Source organism: Cnephaeus nilssonii, assembly GCF_951640355.1.
Source record: "Cnephaeus nilssonii genome assembly, chromosome: 21".
In the NCBI taxonomy this organism is placed as follows: Eukaryota; Metazoa; Chordata; class Mammalia; order Chiroptera; family Vespertilionidae; genus Cnephaeus; species Cnephaeus nilssonii.
The window spans coordinates 39,244,041-39,267,719 of record NC_137092.1 but is presented as its reverse complement, the minus strand read 5'-3'; the positions used below and the strand labels follow the sequence as shown (position 1 = coordinate 39,267,719).

Genomic DNA, 23,679 nt, shown 5'->3' with positions numbered 1-23,679 from the left:
AGCATGGAGAGAGAGTCCAGGCCCGGGCACTTCTGAGTTTCCCAAGTGCTTCCCACGTCTAGCTCAGGACAAAATGTCAGGCAGGCAAAACCAGCATCCTAGTTAACGGGTGGGAAAACAGACGCTCAGAGAGGGTACGTGACTCGCCCAGGCACACAGCCGGTGAGCGGCAGAGCAGGGTTCCCACACACGGGGCCACCCCCTCAGGAAGGGCACACAGAGGGGGCGCTGCTGCCACGGAGGTGGGCCTCCCGGGCTCCACAGCAGCTGGGAGACCTGTCCCGGCTACACATCTGGGCAAAAAACAACACCGGAAAGCCCTAAGACTGACTCAGTCCTCACAACCACCCTAATTAGCAGGTAGAAGGGCCTCCATTTTCATGAGGGGGAAACAGGCTCAGACCACCTGTCCAGGCCACAGAGAAACAGTCCAGTGTCAGCATTTGAACCCCACAGAGCCCGGTTCTTTTACTCCACGCTGTCCCCTGCTGGCGAGTGGGAGCGAGTGCACAGAGCCACCTGGTAGAAACGTTCAGAAGCCATTCGGTAAGTGTTGGTTGAGTCCACTGTGTGCCAAGTCTGTATTGGCTCCAAAACAGTAGCAGACAAGACGGACAGGCCCCCTCCCCCCGAGAGACAAACAGAAACAGGGAGGCATCAAGATGAGCAGGACTGAGAGGGCGAAGGGAGTGCGTTAGGGGTCAGGGGCGGAAGGCATGTGAGAGGCCAGATTTTTCTTAAAACAGTTCAGTCTGGCCAAAGGGGATGAGTGAGGGTGTGAGGGATGAGGCTGGAGAAATAAGCAGGAAGCAGGTCGAAAAGGGTGACAGAAGGCAAGGAAGGGGGTAACCCGTTAGGAAGTCACTAACCTGGGGGGTAGTGCCAAGGGCTAGGTCCATTCATTCAACCAATGTTTGAGCACCTGCACGCACCACGAACTGTTCTTTTTTTCCTCCTTAAATCAGATGACGGGCTTAGCAAAGAACGAGGCTTTTAAAAAATGTTTTTATTGATTTTAGAGAGAGAGGATGGGAGAGGGAGAAAGAAACATTGACATGAGAGACATACATTGATTGGTTGCCTTCCATTGAACCCACTACCTGGGCATGCCCTGACCGGGAGTCGAACTAGCGACCTTTAGGTGCACGGGATGATGCTCAACCAACTGAGCAACACTGGCCAGAGCCAGGAACTACTCTTGATGTGGTGACACATCGGTGAAAGGTAAAGTCGGTCTTCATGGAGCTCACAGCCTAGTCAGAGATACACAAATACGTCACCTATGTGTAATATCAAGCACTGGTGAAACCATGGTGGGGAAGAGGACAGGTGTGTGGGTTTGCTGGGGCTGCCATCGCAAAATGCTACAGACCAGGTGGCTTAACGCCCTTACAGTTCTGGAGGCCAGAAGTCCAGGAGCATGGTGTCAGCAGGCTTGGGTTTCTCCTGAGCCTTTCTCCTTGGCTTGCAGACGGCCATTTCTCCTGTGTCTCCACCTGGTCTTCCTTCTGAGCCTCACCTCCTCTTCTTATAAGGACCCCAATCATATTGGATTAGGGTCCACCCATACGACCTCTTTTTACCTTAATTACATCTTTCAAAGCCCTGTTTCCAGTCACATCTGAGATGCTGGGGGTGAGGACTTCAACATAAGAATTCTGAGGGGACATGATTCAGCCCATAACCAGAGGACAGAAGCCTGGAGACAGAGGGAGGGGAAGGGTCTGGAATATTTTATGTAGGATAATACGGGAGGGCCTCTGATTAGAGATCTGAGTGAAGGGAGGGAGCCAACCATACAAACGTCTAGGAGCACACTGCAGGGAGAGGACACAGCGTAGGCAAAGATCCCAGTGAGGACAGGACTTGGGGTTCCATGACATACAAGACAGAAGGCGATGGTGGCTGGAGCGCAGCGAGGAGAGGCGAGGGTGTCCCGGGACGTGGGGCCCCTGTGGTGACTGGCTCTGTGATACGGGAAGCCAGGGGAGAGCTGTGAACAGAAGACTGATGTGATCTGACTTGTGTTTTAAAAGCAATGCCCATGCTGAGAATAAAATGGGGGGGAGGGAGAGGGCAGAAATAGGACTTTGCCATAAATCCAGGCGAGAGACAATGCTGGGACTAGACAGCAGCGAGGGAAGCATTGAGAAGTGGCCAATTCTGGATACAGTTTGAGGAGATCCAACAGGACTTACTGACAGATTCGATGTGAGAGAAAGAGGAACGAAGGGAAATTCCAAGCCACGGGGTGAACAGTGGTGCCGTCTGCCTAGACGAGGAAGCTGGTGGGAGAGGCTACATTTGAGGAAGTGTGAGAATTGAGAGTTGACCGTGGACAAGGGGAAGTTTAATACATATTAAATATCTTACATACCCATGTGGTGCTAGTGAGTACACAACTGGAAATGAGAATTCAGGGGAAAGGTTCAGATTGAAGATATAAACTTAGGGGACATTGTATAAATGAGGTCACTGGGGATGAGTGTAGGAGAAAAGGACTGAGCCCTGAGACAGCCCAACACTTAGACTCAGCAGAAGTCTGAGAAGTTGAGAAGCTGGATGGACACCAAGGAGTACCTGTCATGGCAGCCAAATGACAAAATATCCCAAGGCTGCTGCCGAGAACCTGAGAAAGAAGACGGGACAGTGGCCACTGGCCTGAGCACTCAGCGGTCACTGGTGATTCTGACAAGAGCCGTCTGCACGGATGTGGAAGGAGTGGGCACCTATCACAGCTGGTTCAAGAGGAGTCAGAGGTGGCAAGGATGAAGAGCTCCTTTGAAAAGTTTTGTTGTAAAGGGGAGAGAACAAAACAGCACAGTTCCAAGATGTGGGAAAAAATCTAACAGGGAACTGTACAGCATATTTGTTTGCTACGGCAGTAACTGACAGGAAATCAGCACGCAGAAGAGGAGGAGTCGGTGTAAAGCTGGAGGGCTGGCCTTGGGTAGGAGGAGGGATGGTCCATTCTTAGTAACAGGAAGGCCTCTGGCCACCAACGCAAACGGGTTAGCGGACTTGGTGGTGGTCGTAGTGCGGGGACCACCATCTCTTCTGATTGCTTTTACTTTCTTATAGTTATTGTCAGAGTGAGGATGGGGAGGGGAGACTGAAGATCAAGGACAAAGAGATGGGAATAGATTCATGAAATAAACTAGGTAGGACAGGCCTGAACTGATTAAGACAGAGGAAACCGTGAGAGTAAGGGGACAAGGATAGACTTCTGGTTTAGCAACGGAGTGGATGGTGGAGGGGATGTTCATTCAGAAAGGGAAGCGTGCGAAGCAGGTTTAGCAGGAGGGAGGTTGGATTCTGACACGAAGATGTTGTGTCTTTGGTACATCCAATGGACAGGAGTGTCACAGCTCAGAGGAGAAACCTGAGCTGAGAAGTAGTCCTGGGAGTGTCAGCGTAAAGGTGGGTGGGAGTGGAGAGGTTCTGTGATTGTAAAGGGATTGGTTGTTAGAAACAGATTCTGAGGAAGAATGAGGAAATGGATAAGGGAATAGGGGGACTGACAGGTACCCTTGGGCGCTGAGTTAAGGGTGGAGCTCTATGTTGAGTGGATCCAGCCCCCACTGAGGAGCCCTGGTCCTCACCCGGGAGCTCCAGCCCCAGACGCCACGCCTCCCAGCATCCCCTGCAGGGCCTCCAGAGCTTGGCTCCATCTTCCTGCCCCGCAGTGCCCGACCTCCAGCTAACCTTTTACCTACACAGCCTTTCCTCCTTGCTCACCTGTGAACGCCACTCCCCCTTCTCTGACCTGGGCCAGGGGTTTCTGCTTTGAACCCAAACAGCTCCTGATATACCTCATCCCAGACTGAAACACACCGCTGCCACCACGGATGTCCTGACCTGCCCCTGCCCCTGGACTGACAACCTGAGGACGGAAACTTCTCGCCTTTATAGTGACCACTTCGTACGAGGTGCTCAACGGAGGTTTGTGAAATGGAGATAAGAAAAAAGAGCTTAAGTCCAAAGCCACGAACTCCCACGGGGTCACGCTGTCCCGGCCTAGGCCTCAGGCAGATGCTTGTGGACATGGGAATCAGGTCACAGCCTCGGAAATGTCCCTTGGTCTCAACATCACACTGCTTCTCCTTTCAAGAAGTGACCTTGATATCACCTACAGGAAGGAAATACCCTTACCCTACGCTAAAGCACATTAACTATTTTTTCCTGTTTTTTGTTAATCCTCATCTGAGGACATTTTTTCCCATTGCTTTTCAGAGAGAGTGGAAAGGAAAGAGGGAGGGGGGAGGGAGGGAGGGAGGGAGGGAGAGAGAAACATCGATGTGAGAGAGACATGTCAATTGGTTGCCTCCTGCACACCGCCCAACTGGGGGTGGGGAGTGAACCCAAAACTGAGATACACGTGCTTGATGGAGAATTGAACTCACGACCCTTCAGGGTGCAGGAAACGCTCCAACCACTGAGCAACACCAGCCACGCAGAGCAGATTCGCTCTTGCTCCTGCCTTTCCCAAACACAACAGACAGGCAGTGTGCAGGGCATTTTATTTAAAAATCAACACATCCGCTTGGATGAGCAGTCACTCTCCATTTCCAAGTTCCGTCACCTGGGCTGGAGAGCAGAGTGCGTGGTACTTTTCTGGGCTTAGCGTGTAAACGGACAAGGTGTTCAGGAACTTGTCCAGCGGACAGAGCCGGTCCGGGCAGCCCCGCGGCACCTGCTCCTGCGGGAGAGAGGCGCTCAGCAAGGCCGGCCGCGCCCGGAGGTCTGCACGCGCACGTGGCGGCGGGCAGCCGGCTCTCCGCCAGCCTCCATGAGGGCACCGGCCTGCCCGTAAAGCCACGCCACAGCCGTGACGGGACTGGCCGGGAAGACACGGCAGGTCGGCCGGAGCGGGCGGGCTCAGGTCTCTCCCTGGGCTGCCCCAGCCTCTGCCCCACAGCCACCTGCCGAAGCAGCCGAGGCCCCGAGCGAGCGCGCTGGCAGCACGACCCTCCGGACGCCATCACGAACTTTCCAAACCAGCTCCCAGGGAGGACTTTACATCCCGCAGGCCCGCTGGGAAGGGGGTGCCCTGTTCCCGGGTCTGTCACAGGACGGGGGTGAGGCCCATGCCCCGCCGCCCTCTGCAGCAGCGGTCGCCAACCTTTTGGACCTCACGGACCCCCAGTGGCCTGTGGACCACCGCCACCCCCGCCCCCCGCCCCCTCGGGGGTCTTACCTCCCCGTGGTAATAGAGCTGCACAAACCACTCCTGGGACTCCCGGTGCTGGTAGAGCTCCATGGTCAGGTCAGCAGCAAACGGTGGCCATTTGTGGTCAAAAATGCCCAGGGCCAGGAGGAGAGGCAGGAGGGTCACGTCGTGAACCGCATAGAGGTACAGCTTTCTGCAACGAGGAAACAGTTCGCACGTCGTGTCCCGGGACCGGGGGGCCTGCCTTCTCCGGGCAGAGCACTGGCCTCCGGAAGCAGGGCGTCTGGGAGTCAGGGAGCCGGGCTCAGAACCCCTCTGAAGCCTGTTCCCACGGCTGCCTCCATGAAGCAGGGGCCGCTGGGGTGGCTCTCTGGCGTCCTCCTGCCTCGGGCTGCTCCTCCCCGGTGAGTCTCAGAGACCACACTGAGCATGTGCGCCTGGCCCTTCCTCTCCTCTCCCGGGAGCCCGCCTGCCTAGGCCCATGTTCCTGTTCCTCAGCTGTGGGATGAGTTTAGGAGAGCAAGGCTTCTCCTAGTTGGGGAAGCTTGCATTTTGGGGGAATTAAGTTCATTTCAAAGGAATATTAATGCACCTGCTTGGCCCTCAATACATTCTCCAAATGGCTTTGATTAGTAATAAAGTTGCTATTCCAAGCCACATCTGCCTGACCCCTAAATCTATCTCTTGGGAAAGATCATTTATTTGTTGACCCCAATCGAGAGGACCAGCACTGGGTCCTGCAGGATTCTACAGACACAGGCCCGGGCAGAGTGGCAGAGGCTGCCGGAAGTGTCTGGTCGCCATGGGGACTGTGATGGACAGGGAGGGGCAGGCCCACAGTTTGCTATTAGAAATCTTGGCCCAAGTTCCTGAGGTTCCTGCTTGAACTCACTGTCCCCAGCCTTTCCCCTGGGATCCTTTTAAGACGCTGATTCTGATTCAGTAGGCAAGGCTGGGCCCGAGACGCTGACAAGCCCAGACGATGGCAAAGCTGCCACCCGCAGACCACACCGGCTTGGCAAGTGCACAGGACGCTCAGTATCCCACACCGCGGTCCCTGCCTGGGCCTCCGCCTGCACACGCGGTGGTGGAGGTTCGGGAGCCGCTTGCAACATTTTAAACCGAGTGGTGTCACACCCTCCCATCCTCAATGGTGGTACTCTAACTAAGCAATCTATTAACCAATTATCTTTGTTTTGGGCTATTATAATACCAAATCAGTGATATCATAATTAGCTACTCTGACACATGTTCAATTAGTTAAAAAATAGAAAAATTAATTTAGGGTTCTTTAGCTAAAATTAAAATTTCAAAACATGACAGGATGGGTGTAGCAGGAAGAAAGGTAAAAATGTGAACATCTCTGGGTCTCATGGCCTCTTAAACATCCACCCTCAGTCCCTGACAGCCTGGTTCTCGCCCCCTAAGACCCGGGTGCCCTCCCTCCAGGCCGAGGCCCCCACTGCCCTCGGCGGCAGAGCTGAGCTGCTGTGCGTACCTGTGGCTGCCGGGGAGCGTGGCAGGGCCCACGGCCGTCAGCAGGTTGCGCTCCAGGAGGTGGAGAAATGGTCCTACCGCCATCTGGAGACTCTCCCTGCAGCCAGGAAACAACACAGTCACGCGGCCCAGGGAACCCAGGCTGGTGCCCCGCGGACCTCACAGGCCGAGTCAGACAGAACTGAGACGGAGGTAAGTCAAGCACGAGGGACAGCGACAGGCTGGAAGGAGAGCGCGGCGCTGCCGTGGGTGTGAGGGTTCTCTGCGCACACATGCTCCCAACACGTGAAGCCCAGGACAGAGCTGGCATGCACACCCTGGCTGGGAGGGCGGAGGGGACAGGGCAGGCAGCACAAGTCACAGAACCAGGCCCCCAGGAATAAAGGACAGAGCTGGCCAGGGCAGGGTGGCATGACTGCCAGGCATCCCAGAGGCCCGAGAAAAGCAATCCGAAGGAGCCACATCCTAGCAGCTCCCTGGTGCCGCCTCCTGCGGCCGGCCCATCACACCCTCCTCATTTAGATCTGGGTGAGCAGTTCATGGTCGTGTTCCTGTGCTCACAGGGCTGGTGCTGTCATTCACAGGCTGGTCACAAAGCAGCAAAACGGGCCAGTGAGCGGCCCAAAGACTTGGTTTTGGTGCCTCTCACTTTTATCAGAGAGAAAAAGCATCTCTCCCAGAATTCCCAGAACCCAATCGCCGGCAAAAGAGAATGGAGCTGCCGTGACTGGCTTAGCCCAATTCTTATTCACGTGACTGGATAAATGGCCACCTTTAAAAGCAAGGAACGTTAAAGCAACAGATGAGCAGGCAACCAATAGGTATGTAACACACACTTCCCAGGAAGTGTGTGGAGGCCAAGCCACGGTGGAAGGCACTGTGAGGGTGAGGAACATCACTCTCATGAGGCCAGGACTGACTGGAATAGAAGGAGAAGTGACCAGGTCTCACTTAAAGTGCTTACACCAGGGGAGAGCACACTACGCTGCCGGTCAGATCCAGCCCACCTCCTGTTTTTCAGATAAAACTTCACTGTACCCTGTTTGCAGGTCATCCTTGGCAGCCTTCACATGTCATGGGCAGAAGTGAGTAGTTGCAGCAGATAAAGCATAAGCCACAGAGCCTAAAGTATTTACTAAAGGTGTGTGTGTGTGTGTGTGTGTGTGTGTGTGTGTGCGCGCGCGTGCATGTGCACATGTGTGTGTATTGGTGGAGGGAGGGCAGTCTGGTGGGCCACTTCAGGAACAGAGGCGGAAAGACAAGCGGGGGGCCGGGGGGGATGAAGCTGCGAGGTGCGGCCGGAGCCTGCCGGTGCTCCGTGTGAGGGAGGGAGGGGACACAGACCGGAGTGGGAGGAAGCGGCAGAGGCTCTTTCTTACGCCACAGACTGCAAATCCTCGAAATGTTAGCTGCTTTCTTCCTCCCACTGTCTGCCCAGGGCTGTGCCTCTATTTCCCATTTCCTCCTCCACCAAGTCACCTATGCTGCGTGCAAGCTGAACGTGCTTAGGCAGCCACCAAAGCGTGGGTCTTGCCATGTGGCAACAGAGAGGCTGTCCATTTGTCAGGAAGCAGGCTCCCACAGACAGAGCCCTACACATCAGTAACACGGACTGGGAGTCGGAAGGTCTGGGCCCAAGGCCTGGCTCTGTCCCTCGCTGAGCCCAGTTCCTTCAACTATAAAGCCAGGACGTGGGCCCCATCTCACAGCGAGAACCGGAAGATTATTTGTAAACTGTGAGGTGCTGAATGAAGTGAGCAATAATTATTCTTACTTCAGCGCCCACACCCCAAATCCTTTGAAACTTACAGCAAAAGGAATGTCAGTGATTAAGGAAACTCAGTCAAGAGGTGGCTCCCGATTCTGGGTGACCGTGAACAAAAGTGCGAGGTGCCCAGCTCCTGTTCCGCCTAGGGCAGTGGTCGGCAAACCACGGCTCGTGAGCCACATGCGGCTCTTTGGCCCCTTGAGTTTTTAGCAAAGGCCAGCTTAGGAGTACCCTAATCTTACCTAATAATAGACAAACATGTAAATTGACCGTACCTCTGCTACGCCCATAGCCAATCAGAGTGAGTATGCAAATTAACCCAACAAACATGGCGGTTAATTTGCATACATAGGCGCCCAGCGCCTGTGTCCCGGGAACATCCTGGCACCCAGGTCACTCTGAGGTAGGCCCCGCGTGGACCCTGAGCAGCCTGGGAAGGGCCTGAGCCAGGGGGCTCCTGGGCAGGGCCAAGCCTGCGATCAGAGATCAGAGCCGAGGGGGCAGGGGCGGAGCCGGCGATCACAAGGAGCTGGGGGTCCCCTGCTCAGGCCTAACGCGTCGGCCAGAGGCTTTAGGCCTGGGCAGGGGCGGAGCCGGCCATTGGAGGGAGCTGGGGGTCCCCTGCCCAGGCCTAACGCGTTGGCCAGAGGCTTTAGGCCTGGGCAGGGGTGGAGCTGGCCATCAGAGGGAGCTGGGGGTCCCTTGCCCAGGCCTAACGTGTTGGCCAGAGGCTTTAGACCTGGGCAGGGCCCAGTCGGTGATTGGTGTGAACTACAGAGGAAACACCTTTTCTGACTGCACATTGGCTAAGCTTCCTGTATGCCACTGGTAATATTCTTAGTAACTTGGGTTATAAGAATCCAAAAAGGTGATCTAGGGTTTTTCCACCACACTTCTGGATAAAAAAATGAAGGTCCGCTGCTGGAGGGCTAAGAAATGTCATATCCTGCCCTAGCCGGTTTGACTCAGTGGATAATGCCTCAGCCTGCAGACAGCAGGGTCCGGGTTCAATTCTGATCAAGGGCATGTACCTAGGTTGCAGGCTCCTCCCTGGCTGGGGCCCAGGTCAGGGCTCATGCAGGAGGCAACCAATCAAAGTGTTCCTCTCACTTTGATGTTTCTCTGTCTTTCCCTTTCTCTTCCACATTCTCTAAAAGTCAATGGAAACATATCCTCAGTGAGGATAAAAAAATAATAAAAGAAATGTCATATCCTATGAAAGACACATCTTGAAAATGCCTAAAGAAAGTTGTCATTTTTTCTTGGTGAAGGGACTGGAGTCCGTGTTGATGAAAACACCTTGGTGGCTGTGGTGACTGGCAGTGGCTGCAGCAGCGGGGTGATGGGGCTGGTGCCTTCCCCTGATCAGCCCGGTCGCCTCCCACAAAGGGAGGACAGACTGCGGCTTAGGCCCGCTCCCCGTCAGTGGACATCCCCTGAGGGCTCCCAGTATGTGAGAGGGGGCAGGTTGGGCTGAGGGACCCCCGACCCCCAGTGCACGAATTTCGTGCACCGGGCCCCTAGTTAAGTTAATAACAATGTACCTACCTATATAGTTTAAGTTTAAAAAATTTGGCTCTCAAAAGAAATTTCAATCGTTGTACTGTTGATATTTGGCTCTGTTGACTAATGAGTTTGCCGACCACTGGCCTAGGGGAACCTCGAGGTGAGCCTGCACAATGGGGTGGTTTCTGCCAGGGCACAGGCCACCAGCAGGCAGGTGTGAGCTGTCTGATGAGCCCCTTCCCCACACACGGGGAGGCTGACCAAGCGTGACTTCACTGCTGGAGAGGCCTCACCTGTCTCCAATCTGCATGTACAAGGCTGTGTCCACGGCTCTCTGTTCAATGATCCGTGCACTTCTCCTCAGCGCCGGGCAGCTCGGGAGGCCGTGCACCTGGAAGGGCCACGGGTACGGGCTTAGGGAGAAGTGCTTCTCACTCACGGAGCCCGGCAGCTGGTCAGCTTCCACGGAGCCTTCAGGGCCCGGGGAGGGCCGTCTGGGGGGGAGGGGCGGGGCCTTCGCAGCTCAGAAAGCCATGTGCTCAAGGTCCTATGGGAGCTATGCCTAGAGCTCTGAAGGCCCAGGAAAAAACTGTATTTCCTCCCTTTCTGAGGGCTCCCCTTTTACTCCAAAATGAAAAAGGTTTGTATTTTTTTTAACTCTGAAAGAAAGAAATGGTGTATAAAATACAAGGCAAGTAATTCATGGCCTTCATTTTCCCCAAAACAATTTCCAGAAAGTATGGCATATAAACACTTCACCAACGCTTGTCTTATGACCTCACACCCATCTCACACCCAAGCACCAGGTGTATTTCCGGCTCCAGGGCGCCGTCATCTTCACCAGAGAAGGAAGATGGGGCTGCCCGGCCGGGGGGTCTGACGTCTGAATCTGAGAAGCACTGGCCAGTGGGCGGCGTCAGTGTTTATCAGAGAAGAAATTCTATGGCTCAGGAAGTCTGGGAAGACAGCCTTAAAAACGAACCAGCTTTCCTCACTACAGGCTTCCCAGCTTCTTTAATATGCTGATGTGCATACACACTCTTCCAAAACAGACCCGATATACAGGGACTCCAAAACCTATAGACGAGGATCCTTCCTTCCCACCACCCGCCCCACCCTGCGCATCACGGCGCCCTCACATCACGGGTGTTCTGGGGAGCGTGCTTCAGGAAACTGATCTGGTTAAATGTCCGTGCTCCTGACTGAGTCCCCGATGGTCCCCTGCCCTCCCAGCTGCCTGCAAACCAGAGGCCTCCACCCAGTTCCCACTCAGGGGCCAGGCCATCGGGTGCCCACGCCAGACTCGCCCACCCGCAGGGCCCAAGGACTGGCATCCCACCTGCTCAGCAGCCATGTTGTCAAGGAGCATGAAGAAGTCCACGCCATCGCTGTTGGCAATGCCCATCCCCTCCTTCACCTTTTCCAAATCCTCCGAGATTCCTGGCTGCAGAGAGGCAGCCTGCCTCCGGCCTCTGCCAAAACATAAAAGGTGTTCCCAGACAGTTACAGTGATTAACAGCTTACAAAGCGTATCTCCTTCATCACTGGGAACCTCATTTAATCCTCAACAACTCATAGGGGCTAGCTGTCATTATCCCCATCTTACAGATGAGCAAGCTGAGGCTCTATGAGGTCAAAAATGCCTTGTGAAAGTTAGCAAGTACCAGGGCTAGAATAAAAGCCTGGGTTTTCCAAATCCCACTCTAGCATTTTTTATTTTACCCCAAACGATGCAAGCATAGCCCAGGCCTGCCTGGGAACAGCATTCTTTTCTCCTGTGAAACATACTTGATCCTCTCAGTATAGCCCAGAAATTCCTAACACTGCGCAGTGCCATCAGCCCACAGGGTGGAGCGCTGGTAAGAAGTCTGTGTCCTCTGTCTGCCCACCTGGATTTGCAGTTCGCTGACTGGCTCGATCATCTCGTAGTAACCTGTTAGTTTCTTCACCTGCCCCATCTGAAAGCTCCATTATTGAGAGAATAACGCTATGGAGATAGCGAAGCCACCCATGGCCGATGTACCATCTCTAGCCCAGCACGTGGCTGTCCCAGGCTGCCTGCCCCTTCACTCTGAGTCTACCACATCTTCACTTCCGGGCAGCAGGATCGCACCTTCGTGTAAGCCCCCACTCCTCCACCAGCAGTGAGCCGGCAGGTGGCTGAGGACGGCTGTCGGCCGGCCCCGTGTGAGCGGCCCCCCGTGTGCAGGCGCGGCAGCTACCTGATTCTCTCCCGCAGGCTCCAGCAGTTCTGGTAGTTGGGGTACAGGACTTCAGAGCTCGCCTCGTCAGTGTGGATGACGATGGGTCCTGAGGGAAGGGGGGCACAGGCAGGAAGCGGCTTTAGCTGGCTCCTCCCTGCTTCTCCTCTCCTTCTTCTCTCGTCTACACAGACAGAGCCGCTCCAGCAGGCAGGCCATCGAGGTCACTCCTGAAGGACAGTGAGCGCCTTCACAGGCCCCGGCCCGCCCACAGGAGCGCCCCTATGGTCTGACGATGGAGAAGGCAAGTAGCAGCCTTGGCACACCCATCTTATTGGGCCAAACACAGACTGTGTTCCCTCCCACCGATGCTCAGAGAAGACCTCTCACACCTCCGCACGCTCTGCTCCACGCAGGACCTGGCGGGGCCTGTGGCAGCTGCCCGGTCTGCAGAGCTCCCGTCAGCAGCTCTTTGGAATTGGCCGAGGTCAATCCGTGGAGTGATTAGGTGAGTCTAGGCCCCAAAGAACTATTACTCCCAAATTAGTGATCGTCAGACCCCAGGACTTGACAGGCAGGCTGTGCTAACTGGACCGGAATGTCAATTCAGACACACTCTGTGGTCAAATGACCCGAGGGCTCTCCAGAGGCACGTGGCTTAGAGCACAAAGGTGAAGACTGTGGGGTCTGCGACCAGACCCCAGGGTGTGACTCCCGCTCCCCCACCCTCCAGCTCTGTGTCCCTGGGAAAGTCACGTCGCCTCTCTGGACCTTCATTCTCTCATCTGTAAATCAATGACAACGTTGCCTGCCTCACAGGGTGATCACAAGGATTAAGCGAGTTCATAAATGCCAAGCTCTTAGAATAATGTTTGGTGCATATACGTCCTTTAAATGTTAGAATAATAACTACTGTAATTTAAACCTTTAATATAACATGATAACTTTTATCTGGTATCTGGAATTGGGGTCTGGAAATTGGACCTCCAGTATATGATAAACGAGGCACATCTGGGTTGGCACTCAAATATATGTTAACCGAATAACTGACCACATGGACAGACCAGCAACCCCCCGGCGTCTCCCTCAGCCTGATTCCCTAGCCCACACACAACCCTCTGGGGTTCCTCTAAGCGTTTACTCCTGAAACAACATCCCGAAGTTGCACCACTTCTATCCATCGTAACCCTTGGGGGGTTCTCTGGTCTATTCAAGCCCCTTGATATGGTCAAGGTCTGGCAGGGATGACGTGGCTGTGACAGAGTCCAGTGGGAGGCCCACGATAGCTGGTCCCACGCAGGGAGCTGCTCCCGGCAGCCACACCAGAGGCTGAGGACACATCCCTTCCTCGCTGAGAGCGGGGCAGCCCCCGTCGGGCCTGTCTCAGACCAGCCTGCCCCCAGGAACAGCTTTCCCACTGCAGCCACACTCCCGTCTGTGAGAAGAGGACGCTGCCTTCCCGGAGCGAGCGAGTGAAGAGCTGTCGGAAGGCCAGGCTCTGGGTTGTTCCTAAGCTCAGGGGCTCCCGGAAGTAAGGGGTGGCCCATCCTGTCCCGGAAGTAAGGGGCAGCCCATCCTGTCCGCTGTGTGTTCCTCAGACACACACAGCCAACCTCCGCCGGAAGCAGCAGCACCACCAGCCCGGCGGGGAGCAAGGCCGGCCTCCTCTGGCCCGGAGGTTCCATCATTTTACCTGGACGTTCAAAAGCCGGAGGACATGTTCCCTCTGCTTGAGATGCTGCTAAAGAGGCTGCACAAAATAACCAGAGCCTTTGGCTCACGGCACCATTGCCGCATTTTAGTATCAGTGAGGTCATGATGAGCTGAAACTCACACCAGCCACTAAATGTGCATTTGAATCAACTGTATGTGAGGAAATGCAGCTTCCTTTGCTAGGCAGAGTCCTCGGTGCGGGGAGCCTGAGGGCAACGAGAGCTGCGGCCTCACTAGGCAAGGCGAGCGAGTGCTGGTGCTGCTGCCTGGGTCACGTGCGGCTGACCACCAAGCCCAGAGCCGCGGCACAGGCGTCGGTCCCAGCCAGGGTCCCTCCTTCCTTTCGGCAGTGTCTCCCCTAAGCAAAAAGCCCCCCGCTGCTCACAGGACCGCAGGGCTGCCTCCTCAGCTTGTGCAGGTGCGGGGAGGAGGAGGAGGCAGAGCCCCAGCAGAGCAGCTGGCTCACTCTGCGGCCCCGGAGGCGAGGCGGGCCAGGCAGGAGCCCGTCCTGGGAGGGCCACGGGAGCAGGGACGCCACGGAAGCCACGCGTGCAGGAGGCCCGGGAACAGGCACCAGGGAAGGGGGCGGGGCTTTGGGATTAGGAAGAAGCTCCCCAGGGGTAGGGGCTGACGTTTAGACTCCAATTCGAACCTTCTTTCTGACACTGGAAAAGCCCAGCCAGCAAGCACCGCGTCGACTCCAGATTCCGATGCATGTTAGTGGAGCGAACACTGGAAAACACAAGAAGGGAGCGGTACTCAAAAGGGAAGATTAATTACTTACACTAGTACCCCACCCAGGCCCACAGAGCGCCGGGGCGGGGGGCACTCCTCTCTGTGGGATGGCTGCCCAAGGCGCCGAAAGCCAATGAATGTGACGGCAGTGACCACGTCCCACAGGACTCTGTCTTAGGAGGGCCACTGCCCCAACTGCCTCGGGTCAGAGTGGGAATCGGGGCGTCAGGACCGGTTTCCTCCTGCTCCAGACCTTACCCTGGTGCCACCTCCGCTTTTCAAGGGACTCACAAGATCTCACGTGGGTTGAAGGCTGGCGAAAGGAAGGGGATGTCCTCCACGTAGCTCTTCCTCAGCCTCTCTCCCAGGGCGAACACCTGCCGCATGCCCACACTGGTCAGCTGGCCCGCAAGCATGCCCCCCTGAGGTGGGGGAGAACCGAGGGAAGAATGAGCGCCTGTCAGCCCGCGCCGGCCCCGAGGCGGCCCGCACAGCTTTGCGGGGGCTCCCCGGAGCAGGTGCGTGCTCACCTTCAGGACGGTCCCCCGGTACTGGGAGTCAAACGGAGAATGCGGTTTCGGGCCACCAGCAAGATCGGTGACGGTGTAATCAAACCGGGTTTGGGGTGGGACTTCCAGTAGCTGGGGATTCCACTCTACCTGTTGTAATTACACACACACAGAAACACACACCGAAAAGACCCATTGTTTAGAAGGTTCTTGAAACTTACAGCACTAACATCTGGCAGCGCTTGGAACACTCAGCCGGAATCACACCGACACGAGACCTGCAGCTTTCCCGTGGGAGAGGAGGGAAGAAACGTTGACTCCAGCTCCAATTAAAGGAGAGAAGACCGGGTGTTACTCCAGGTGTCCTTAGTCCAAGCCCTGTCATTGTCACACTAGTCTTCACTGGTAAGAGGCTGCCCTCGCACTAAGTCCGGCCTGAAGTAAAGGGAGCAGGGCCAGAATGCCCGACACACACTTGGTGAATGAATGAATGAATGAATGAACGAACGAGTGAATATAATCTGTGACCATATACCTGTAAGAACTGGTAAGGAATCAACCTGCAGTCCTCCCTTAAGAACTCTACTTAATGTCCCTGTAACCACCACATATTTCCCTTCCTTTCATCCGATTCCTCAAACAAGCCGCTGCCCTCTAAGAAACCTCCACTTCTTCACCATCTCCCTTCACTGCCTGCAATCTGGCTCCCGCTCCAACTGTACTGTGATGGTTTTCAAAACACCACACGTGGCCCCCAAACTCAACTCTCTGACTCTCCGCACTGACCCACCACGCCTGCTGACCACTAGCTAGAAAAAGTCACTCCAATGTCCTTCGTTCATCTCACTGTTAGAGCACAAACCTTACCACCTGAGGCACAGCCCGACAGATTCCTCCCCTGCGCCCACAGCCCACCCTTACATAACCGCCTGCTACACCACCTTACCGCACCAGGAGCTTTTCCTAATGATTCATAAGAGAAGCGTCTGGCCTTGTAGGACGGCTGCGCCTCGGTCCAGCCCCGTCCCCAACTGTCCTGCCTCCACCGCTCTCCTCCCCTCCCAGCCAGACCGTGCCCACCGCTCCTCTGCATCTCTCCTCAGCTTGCTTCCCTACTTGCTCAGAGGGACTCCTGTCCGCATTGCCCATCCAACTTCTCTCAAGGTTCAGTGATAACTCAAGTCTAACTTCCCACCAGTGACTACTCCAGCTTTCAGTGACGGTCTTACCCGAACTACCACAGCACTTCCAACCAGAAGAACAATATTTAACTCCATTTCCCACTGCTTTGTTTTGTTTTAAAACTAACATTTGAAAACCTATTATGTCCCATAGGACTGTATTTATCTGGACTCCCTCCCAGAAATACCCCAGGAGAGTGCCACGAGGAGTCCCGGGCTCTCTTCGTACAGGGGAAGCTCTCCATGCTTCCAGAAGGCACGGCCTCGGTCCCCCCTGCACCTACTCCCCAACGCCGGAGGCTCTCCCGCTGCTGGTGCAGTAGCAACTGATATCAGAAGATGGGGTGTTCAGAGCGGAGACCTTCTTCCTACTGTCTTGTAATCACTGCTCCTTCTTTGATCGCATCCAAGTTATGATGTTATCCCTTTCCTGCATAAAACCCGTCAAGGGCTCACAGGGCGTGACGGCCCCTGCCCCCGGCCCTACACAAACTTCTCAAGCCCCACAACTTTGTCTCCGATGGCACCATTCTCACACCTGTTGGCCTTTTAGCCTCATGTTTCTGCTACCTAGAATTTTCTTCTCTCTTTCATCTGGAAAGACTTCTTCTCATCCCATAAGACAGCGTGAACTTTCCCAGAAGCTCTGACCACGGCCCCTAGCTCCCAGGGGCCTCGGTGGCTTTTCTCGGTGGCTTCTACCCAACTGTATGAGAAGGGCTCCTTTGCCAGGCTGTCCTGCTCAGTAGATTTAGCTTCCTAAGACCAGAGGCTGGGTCTCCTACGACCTCTGCATTTCGGATGCCCAACAAAGGGCCTGGCACCCAATAGGTACAATTAATAGCTCCAGCAATCCGCCGGCTCCTGTGGAAGATACCAAGATTGAGATACCATGACCTCCCTTTTGGCATTTTCAGGTTAGCAGAGACAGCGAGCCATGAATGTAAGTGATAGCGGTACTAAAATAGAAACCACGTGCTACAAGAAACCAATCTCTTCTGGGTCGGGGATTCCGGAAAAGTTTCATGGAAAGAATGGCATCTGAAATGAACAGGATTTAGACAAGCAAAGATCTGGACTTGAGATACAAAGTGGGCAAGAGGAGAGAATGGTATTGAGAATTCAAGAATACAGGGTGGGGGGAAAGTAGGTTTACAGCTGTTCATATGGAAAATAATACACTAACTAATAAATAATAATGCTACGATAAACTTGTATTTCGTGTACTCACAATTGTAAACCTACTTTTGCCCCACTCTGAACATAGAAAGCTTGAGCAATGGTGAAGAATGTATATAGGAAAGAAGTAGTTTGATTTGCCTCAACCTGGGAGCAGTTTTCAAACTTCTTAATTCGTAAATGCCACATAGAGCTTAACTTTAGGTTGTAAATGTAAAGGCAAAAACTGGAATTTCCCTAGAGAAGCAGGAGTGGGAACCCAGAGCCCCAGCCACTCAGCATCCCCCTCGCCCACAGGCTCCCTAAAATAGTCTGGAAGCCGGAGGTACAGATCACATTGAAGTGGAAAGACTGGATGCGGAAAAGCCATTTTCACAGTAGACGGAGCTTAAGGCCACATCCGAGGCAGCAGGAACAGAAGGAGTTGGTGCAAGACATTTGAATCAAACTTGGCAAGTGAGTAGTTGAAAGATTTATTTGGGGGTTATGTTGGTGGGTAAACAAGGAAGAATACATAAAAGTTACTTGGATTTTGAGCCTGGGTGTCTAAGGTGACAAGGGTAATGGAGGTACTTCTTGACTAAAACCAAGACCAAGACAGAAGATTAGCTGATAAGCTGAGTTCAGTCTGGGACATTTTAAGATTGGGATACCTCTGTTGTGTTCCCAGTGCTCCCTGCATAGTCCCATAACTGGAATCTGTGTGTCTTTCTCCTTCACCACAATGTAATTTTTACAGCCCACACTGAATTTTCCATCCTTGTAAGCCCAGTGTCCAGCGCAGGTCCTGACACCAGCCCTCAGGGCCGAGTCAGCCTCAGAAATCTCCCATTAGGCACAGTCTCCAAAAGAGGATCCTTGGTGTTTCCCGGGAATGGCTCCTGAAAATCTAGGTCATGCCAAGTCTAGAGTACACGTGTTCAGATTTTCAAGAATGAACAGCACATCAGTTCCATACATCATGTCCACCCCACAGATACACTCTCATTCTCATTCCTGTGTTAGTGGCAAAGACTAACTTTATAATTTTACTTATTTATACCCCATTTTCAAGAACTAACTTAAAGCAGATGAGAGCAAAACCTTAGACAACCAATTCAAAGTAAGCAAGAAAGACAAAAGCTAACAGCATAGGAACAAAAAGAAGTGGATGCAGTGATAAAGTTACTCAAAAATGCACACCATGAAGATCCACATGTATGTTGTAGGTGGGCCACGATTCAACACTAAGCTTTCTGGCTTTTTGGTAAAAGGAGAAACCTGATCAGCTAGACAAGCTTAGAGATACAACAAGCAAGCCATCGCCATTTCGAATGCTAACACACATTCCTCCCAAGGGTCCCCAGAAAGAGGACAGAGGAATATAACGGACATCTTTTCAGTAGTCACAGCAGTGAGTTCCATGGAACAGTATCTCATTGTTTCCTCAACACAGAAAGAGAGCATCTCACCAAAGCATAGTCCTATGAAGACAATACTATTCTGGCATCGATATACCACATTCCAAGTAAAAGAAAAATCTACATAAAACTAAACACAAACCTTCCAGGTGTGGACTTTAAGAATAAAGCCATGGTCTTAAGGCTTGACCACACACTGGAATCACTGGGAAATTTTTTAATAAGTTACCAATGTCTGAACCCCACCTGAGTTAATCACATCCAGATCTCCTGGGGGGGAGGGGCTTTTTTAATGCTGCCCAGTCCAGACCCTTCTAAAGTTTCACCAGAGAAGCCTTTTCCATGTCTGGATGCTCTAGGCCAGCGGTCGCCAACCTTTCGGATCTCATGGACCATCAGTGGTGCGCGGACCACCGGTTGGCGGGCGATCGCTGCTCTGGACAATTAAATCAGAATCTTTGGGAGAGAACCAGGCATCAGGTTTTTTTTAAAGCTCCCCAATTGAGTCCAACGTCCCCCCAGGTTAAGAACCACTGTTCCAAAGGAATGATTAAACTGACCAGCACATCCTCATGCAATGCTTCCTGAAAACCCTTGGCTTAGCTGAGCTGTGGCTAGGTACGAAGCAACAATAAGACTACATGATGCTTTCCAGCTCATTTACATTATCAAGTAAATATAGAACCAAATGCCTCAATCAACAGTGGAGCTGAGATAGGCTGCATTTTATTTTACAAAACCTGAGGAACCTGCCTGAATTGGAGGCCACTTTGCCACCGTCTAGAGGGGAGCTGAGGGAAACACGAAAGCAGGGACACCTTTATCTTTTGAATGTGTACTTGGATCCAATCTAATCATCAGGAGAAAAAAAAAAAAGGCCAATCAAATTCCAGAGTTTTATTTCCAGAGCAGAGCTAAAGGAAGACAAGTTAAGTCACAGCCATTCAAGCCATCAGAAAACAACTCAATAAAACATCTAGTTTTACACAATGCTACTTTCTGAAGATTTCTGAGATAACCGAATGAAGTGGCTTGTCACATGTTTACCTACAAACCAGTCAGAAGTCTGGAAACAACGACCAAAGGCAACTTTAGTTTTAGATCTGTTGCCAGGTAGTCCCTTTGTCTATAATTAATAGAACCAGGAAGATTAGAAAATCCCAGTAACAACTTCTAATAAACTGGATCTTGAAAAGAAAGCCTGAAAGAGCTCCAAAAACATGATAGCAGGCTAATGACACCAGCTCGCAGCTCAAATAGAGAGCTAGTTCCACCCCCCACTTGTATGCACAAGACTTCATGCAAGATAACCAAAATCGCTAGCACATCTGCCTAAAGTCTGGAGAATGTGCGCAGGTAGGAGCGGTCACTGCCTTTCCTAACTGAAGAGTGAGGCCATGGACTCGGATGTTCCATTGTTCCGTGGCTATACAGACAGAAGATGGATGAAGTTGGCATTCTTCCTGAGCTACAACTGCAGCATAAAGGCAAAGGATACCCATCACACACACCCGGCTCAGGAGAAACCCTTAAAAAAAAAAAACTGAAAAAAATGTTAGGTTCTCCAGGGAGTACAATACTGTACACACTAAGTCCAGGCCTAGACATTCAGACTTTTGTTCTCTGCTACTACTCATAACTTTGTCTTTCATATGAGTCCTCTATTCCTATATGTTATTTTCCAGTTTTTCTGTACCAAGAATGAATAAGGGAGAGTGCAAAGAGATGGGCTGTGCAAAATCATAAGGCAAATGTAGTGACCTAATATACAAAGGCAAAGTAAGGGATTGAAAAAAGAAAAAAAAAGGGGGGGGGGAGAGAGGAAGGAGGGGAGGAAGGAATGGAGGGGGAAGAAAAGAAATTCCAGCATCGGAAAGTGGGACAGCCATATTGAAAGGCTAACTAGAAATCCGGTAGAAGAATTAAGTGCCACCCAAGATTTACTCATGAGGGAAGAGCTTTAAAGGTTGGGCGTCATCGGTGGCCAGCTTTAAAACTGGGGTTTCAGTGCACAATGTGAGGACGCAGCCCGAAGGGTTTCTGGAAAGCGACTCTGACGAGCATGCCACCAGGTTTGGACATCCATCGACCCGGAGGGCTGACAATGCACACGCCTCCACAGGTGAGAGTGAGGGCTGGGCCTGCGGCTTCAGGAAGCCAGTCCTTCAGTCACACGCCCTCCTGCCATGGGAGGTCAGAGACCTTCACTGGCTCTCCCCAAGAAATCAATCCAGAAAAGGTGAGTGTTTAAAAAGCTAATAATGCGTGCTGTAATCATAATTTTCCTGATCGGGTATATTTTAAGACCTTTGAACCACAAGAGTCGCCAATGTTTAACTTTTTTCCTACCTCAAATCCCTTCCCCAAAAGGTTTAGAAACCCCAACTAGAAAAGAACCCCAAGATACTGCACTTGTTACCAAAAAGCCTTCAGGGAAATCTCACGCGGTCTCCTGCGAACCCTGAGCAAGCTGTTCCCAAATCAGTGACTTGTTACCCACTCTGATCGCGGTTAGGGTGGTTCCTGTCACAGGAACAAAGGTCGCTGCAACTCTTTGACAGCTTTCAAACACCGTTACACGGAAATGCACTTCACCCTTGTACTTGAGGCCATACAAATATTTGTTAGGAACGCAGAATCTCAGGCCCTAGCCACCCGTGCTGGGTCAGAACCTGCATTTTAACAAGGTCCCGAGGCGGTGTGCAGGCACCAGAAGCAGCGCGGTACTAGCTGCGCTTGGGCACCGCCTTACGGGGCGCACGGGAAGTTGCACAGCCGCAGGCAGCCGGGGAGCCCCAGGCGGGGAGCGGTGGCGGGCTCCAGACCAGCACCTTTCTTTGCTCAAGAGCCAGGGGAAGAACCGGCGACTGCTGTTTTCACTTCGTCTGGACCCGGCCCGAACCCGAACCCCGCTCCGAGAGGATGAAATTCCAAAGATGTGTCCCCGAGAAGGCGCCTGGCCCGTCCCTGGAGGGCCCCCAGTCCTGGCCCCCGCAGCCCCCGCCCCGGCCCGCCTCTTACCTGCTCCTCCACCGGGAGCGGCTTGAGCGGACTCCGCGCCCCGTGTCGGAACACCACCTGCACCATTTTCAACTCCAACAGGCTCGGGTCCACGGGGTGCTGGCCGTCCGCCCCTCGCAGCTCGGCCAGGGCCACGCGCCGCTGGTGGATCCAGTACGCCAGCGAGGCCAGGACGCCCGCGGGCGCCCACCTGCGCACCCTGAGGACTCGGGTGACCATGGCGAAGCCCCTCCGCTGCCCTCGGAAAGGAGGCGGCCGGGGGCGCACACGACTCGCGGGCTTCGGGGCTCAGCAGCCGCCCCCTAGTTCCCGGGAAGCAGCGGGCGCGCACATCCAGCCCCCCAATTTGGGACCGCTGCGACTCCGAGACCTGGGCCCCCAGGTGGGAAGGTGGGGAGAGGAACAGGTGGGAGAAGGCGGGCTCCCTGGGAGTTTTAACCCGCGTGGGGCCGGCCGCTCCAGCTGCAGCCTGGGACAGGGGGTGGGGGGTGGGGGGCAGTTCCCAGTCTTTCGCCTCTCGGAACCTTAAACTTATATTCCAACTTGGGCCTCCCGCACTCCTTCTAGGACAGGAACCAGCCTGAGTTCCTTGGCGACAGCGACCCCCCAACAGACCTCTGGGTGCCACTTTTCTACAAGCACCCTGCACCCACCGCCGCCCGCAGCCAGGACCCGCTCCCCGCGACGCCGCGCGGAGGAGCACGGGAGAACCAGTCCCGCGGCGACGCCCGTCCCGCAGTAGAGCCGTGAGAACTACAATTCCCACAAGGCTGCGCGCGGAGGGGGCCGCGCCCCGCCCCCTCCCGGCTGGTACTTTTCTCCAGGACTGGCGGCCGCTGCAGTGGGAGTGAATCCGCTAGTTTGCCAGGCGGGTAGAGTAGGAATTGAGGACAGTGATAGAACTGGGTGTGGAGGGCAGCGTTGTGGGTCTAGCACGTGTAGTAGATTGCATCAAAGTCCTGGAAGTAGGGTTTGCTGAAGCTAAGAACAGAGCACTGGGCGCTAATCTTCATGAACTGTCCCTTCCCACCCCGTCTAAACACGCAGAACTTGGAACTCACGGATGTGTTTACTTACATCCAGACTATTTTCTCGTGGAAAACTCCAGGCCTTGTCTGCAGGTGCCCCAGGGACTAAGCACGTTAAATTACAAAGAAGAAAGCCAACCTTACCCACCTGTGGGTCTGGTTCTCCTGACTATACAGCTACCCCAGGCCTGTGTTCCCGATCCTGGCAACAGGACACAATCTGACCATCAGCGTCGATCTGAAGGCGAAGGTCACGTTGAGAGGAGAGACATTTGTGAGAGAGTCTGAATATGTAACATCTAACCAGTTCTTTCTTCATTCTGAAGTCTATCCTTGAATCAAACTGGACCACATATGAAGGGAACATATTTAGGGAGTATGGCTCCTGAGAGTTTAAAGGGGTTCACCAAGCCAGAGGTTTCTGAATGTCCTCCTTGGAGGAAGGGCCATTTGGGAACACTGCACGTTGTCACTCTTTCCCCTGGCCTTCCCCGAGGACTCACCTTTCAGAGTGAATTATCCTGATGTGATTAGAAGCCGAAAGCTGGTTTTCTAGAGTCCACCTAAGACATCAGGAGCATCAGGCAACACAGCCTTGGAACCTGTGGAATGAAGGGTTACTCAGTTTGTTTCATTTGGGTTGGAGAGAGCTGTTCTCAACCCTTCCATGAAAACGTGGCGCAGCTTTATAGAGCAGAAGGGCCCTGGTATATGAGCAGCATCAGCAGCTCTGAGAATTTTAGCACCTCAGACGCCTTTCAAGACCACGGA

At 53.6% G+C, this 23,679-nt stretch overlaps 1 protein-coding gene across 1 annotated transcript; it reads right to left on the bottom strand.

Moving 5' to 3' along the window:
* Nucleotides 1-4,441: 4,441 nt before the first annotated feature.
* ACP6 (acid phosphatase 6, lysophosphatidic) lies at nucleotides 4,442-22,747 on the bottom strand. The gene is made up of 10 exons (XM_079760417.1): nucleotides 21,881-22,747; nucleotides 15,121-15,249; nucleotides 14,882-15,012; nucleotides 14,508-14,587; nucleotides 12,164-12,251; nucleotides 11,281-11,413; nucleotides 10,235-10,332; nucleotides 6,669-6,764; nucleotides 5,198-5,363; nucleotides 4,442-4,699 (listed from the first exon to the last, which is right to left on the bottom strand). Exons 1-10 carry the CDS (start codon nucleotides 22,097-22,099, stop codon nucleotides 4,556-4,558), a joined length of 1,284 nt encoding a protein of 427 aa, XP_079616543.1. The 5' UTR covers nucleotides 22,100-22,747; the 3' UTR covers nucleotides 4,442-4,555.
* Nucleotides 22,748-23,679: the final 932 nt, after the last annotated feature.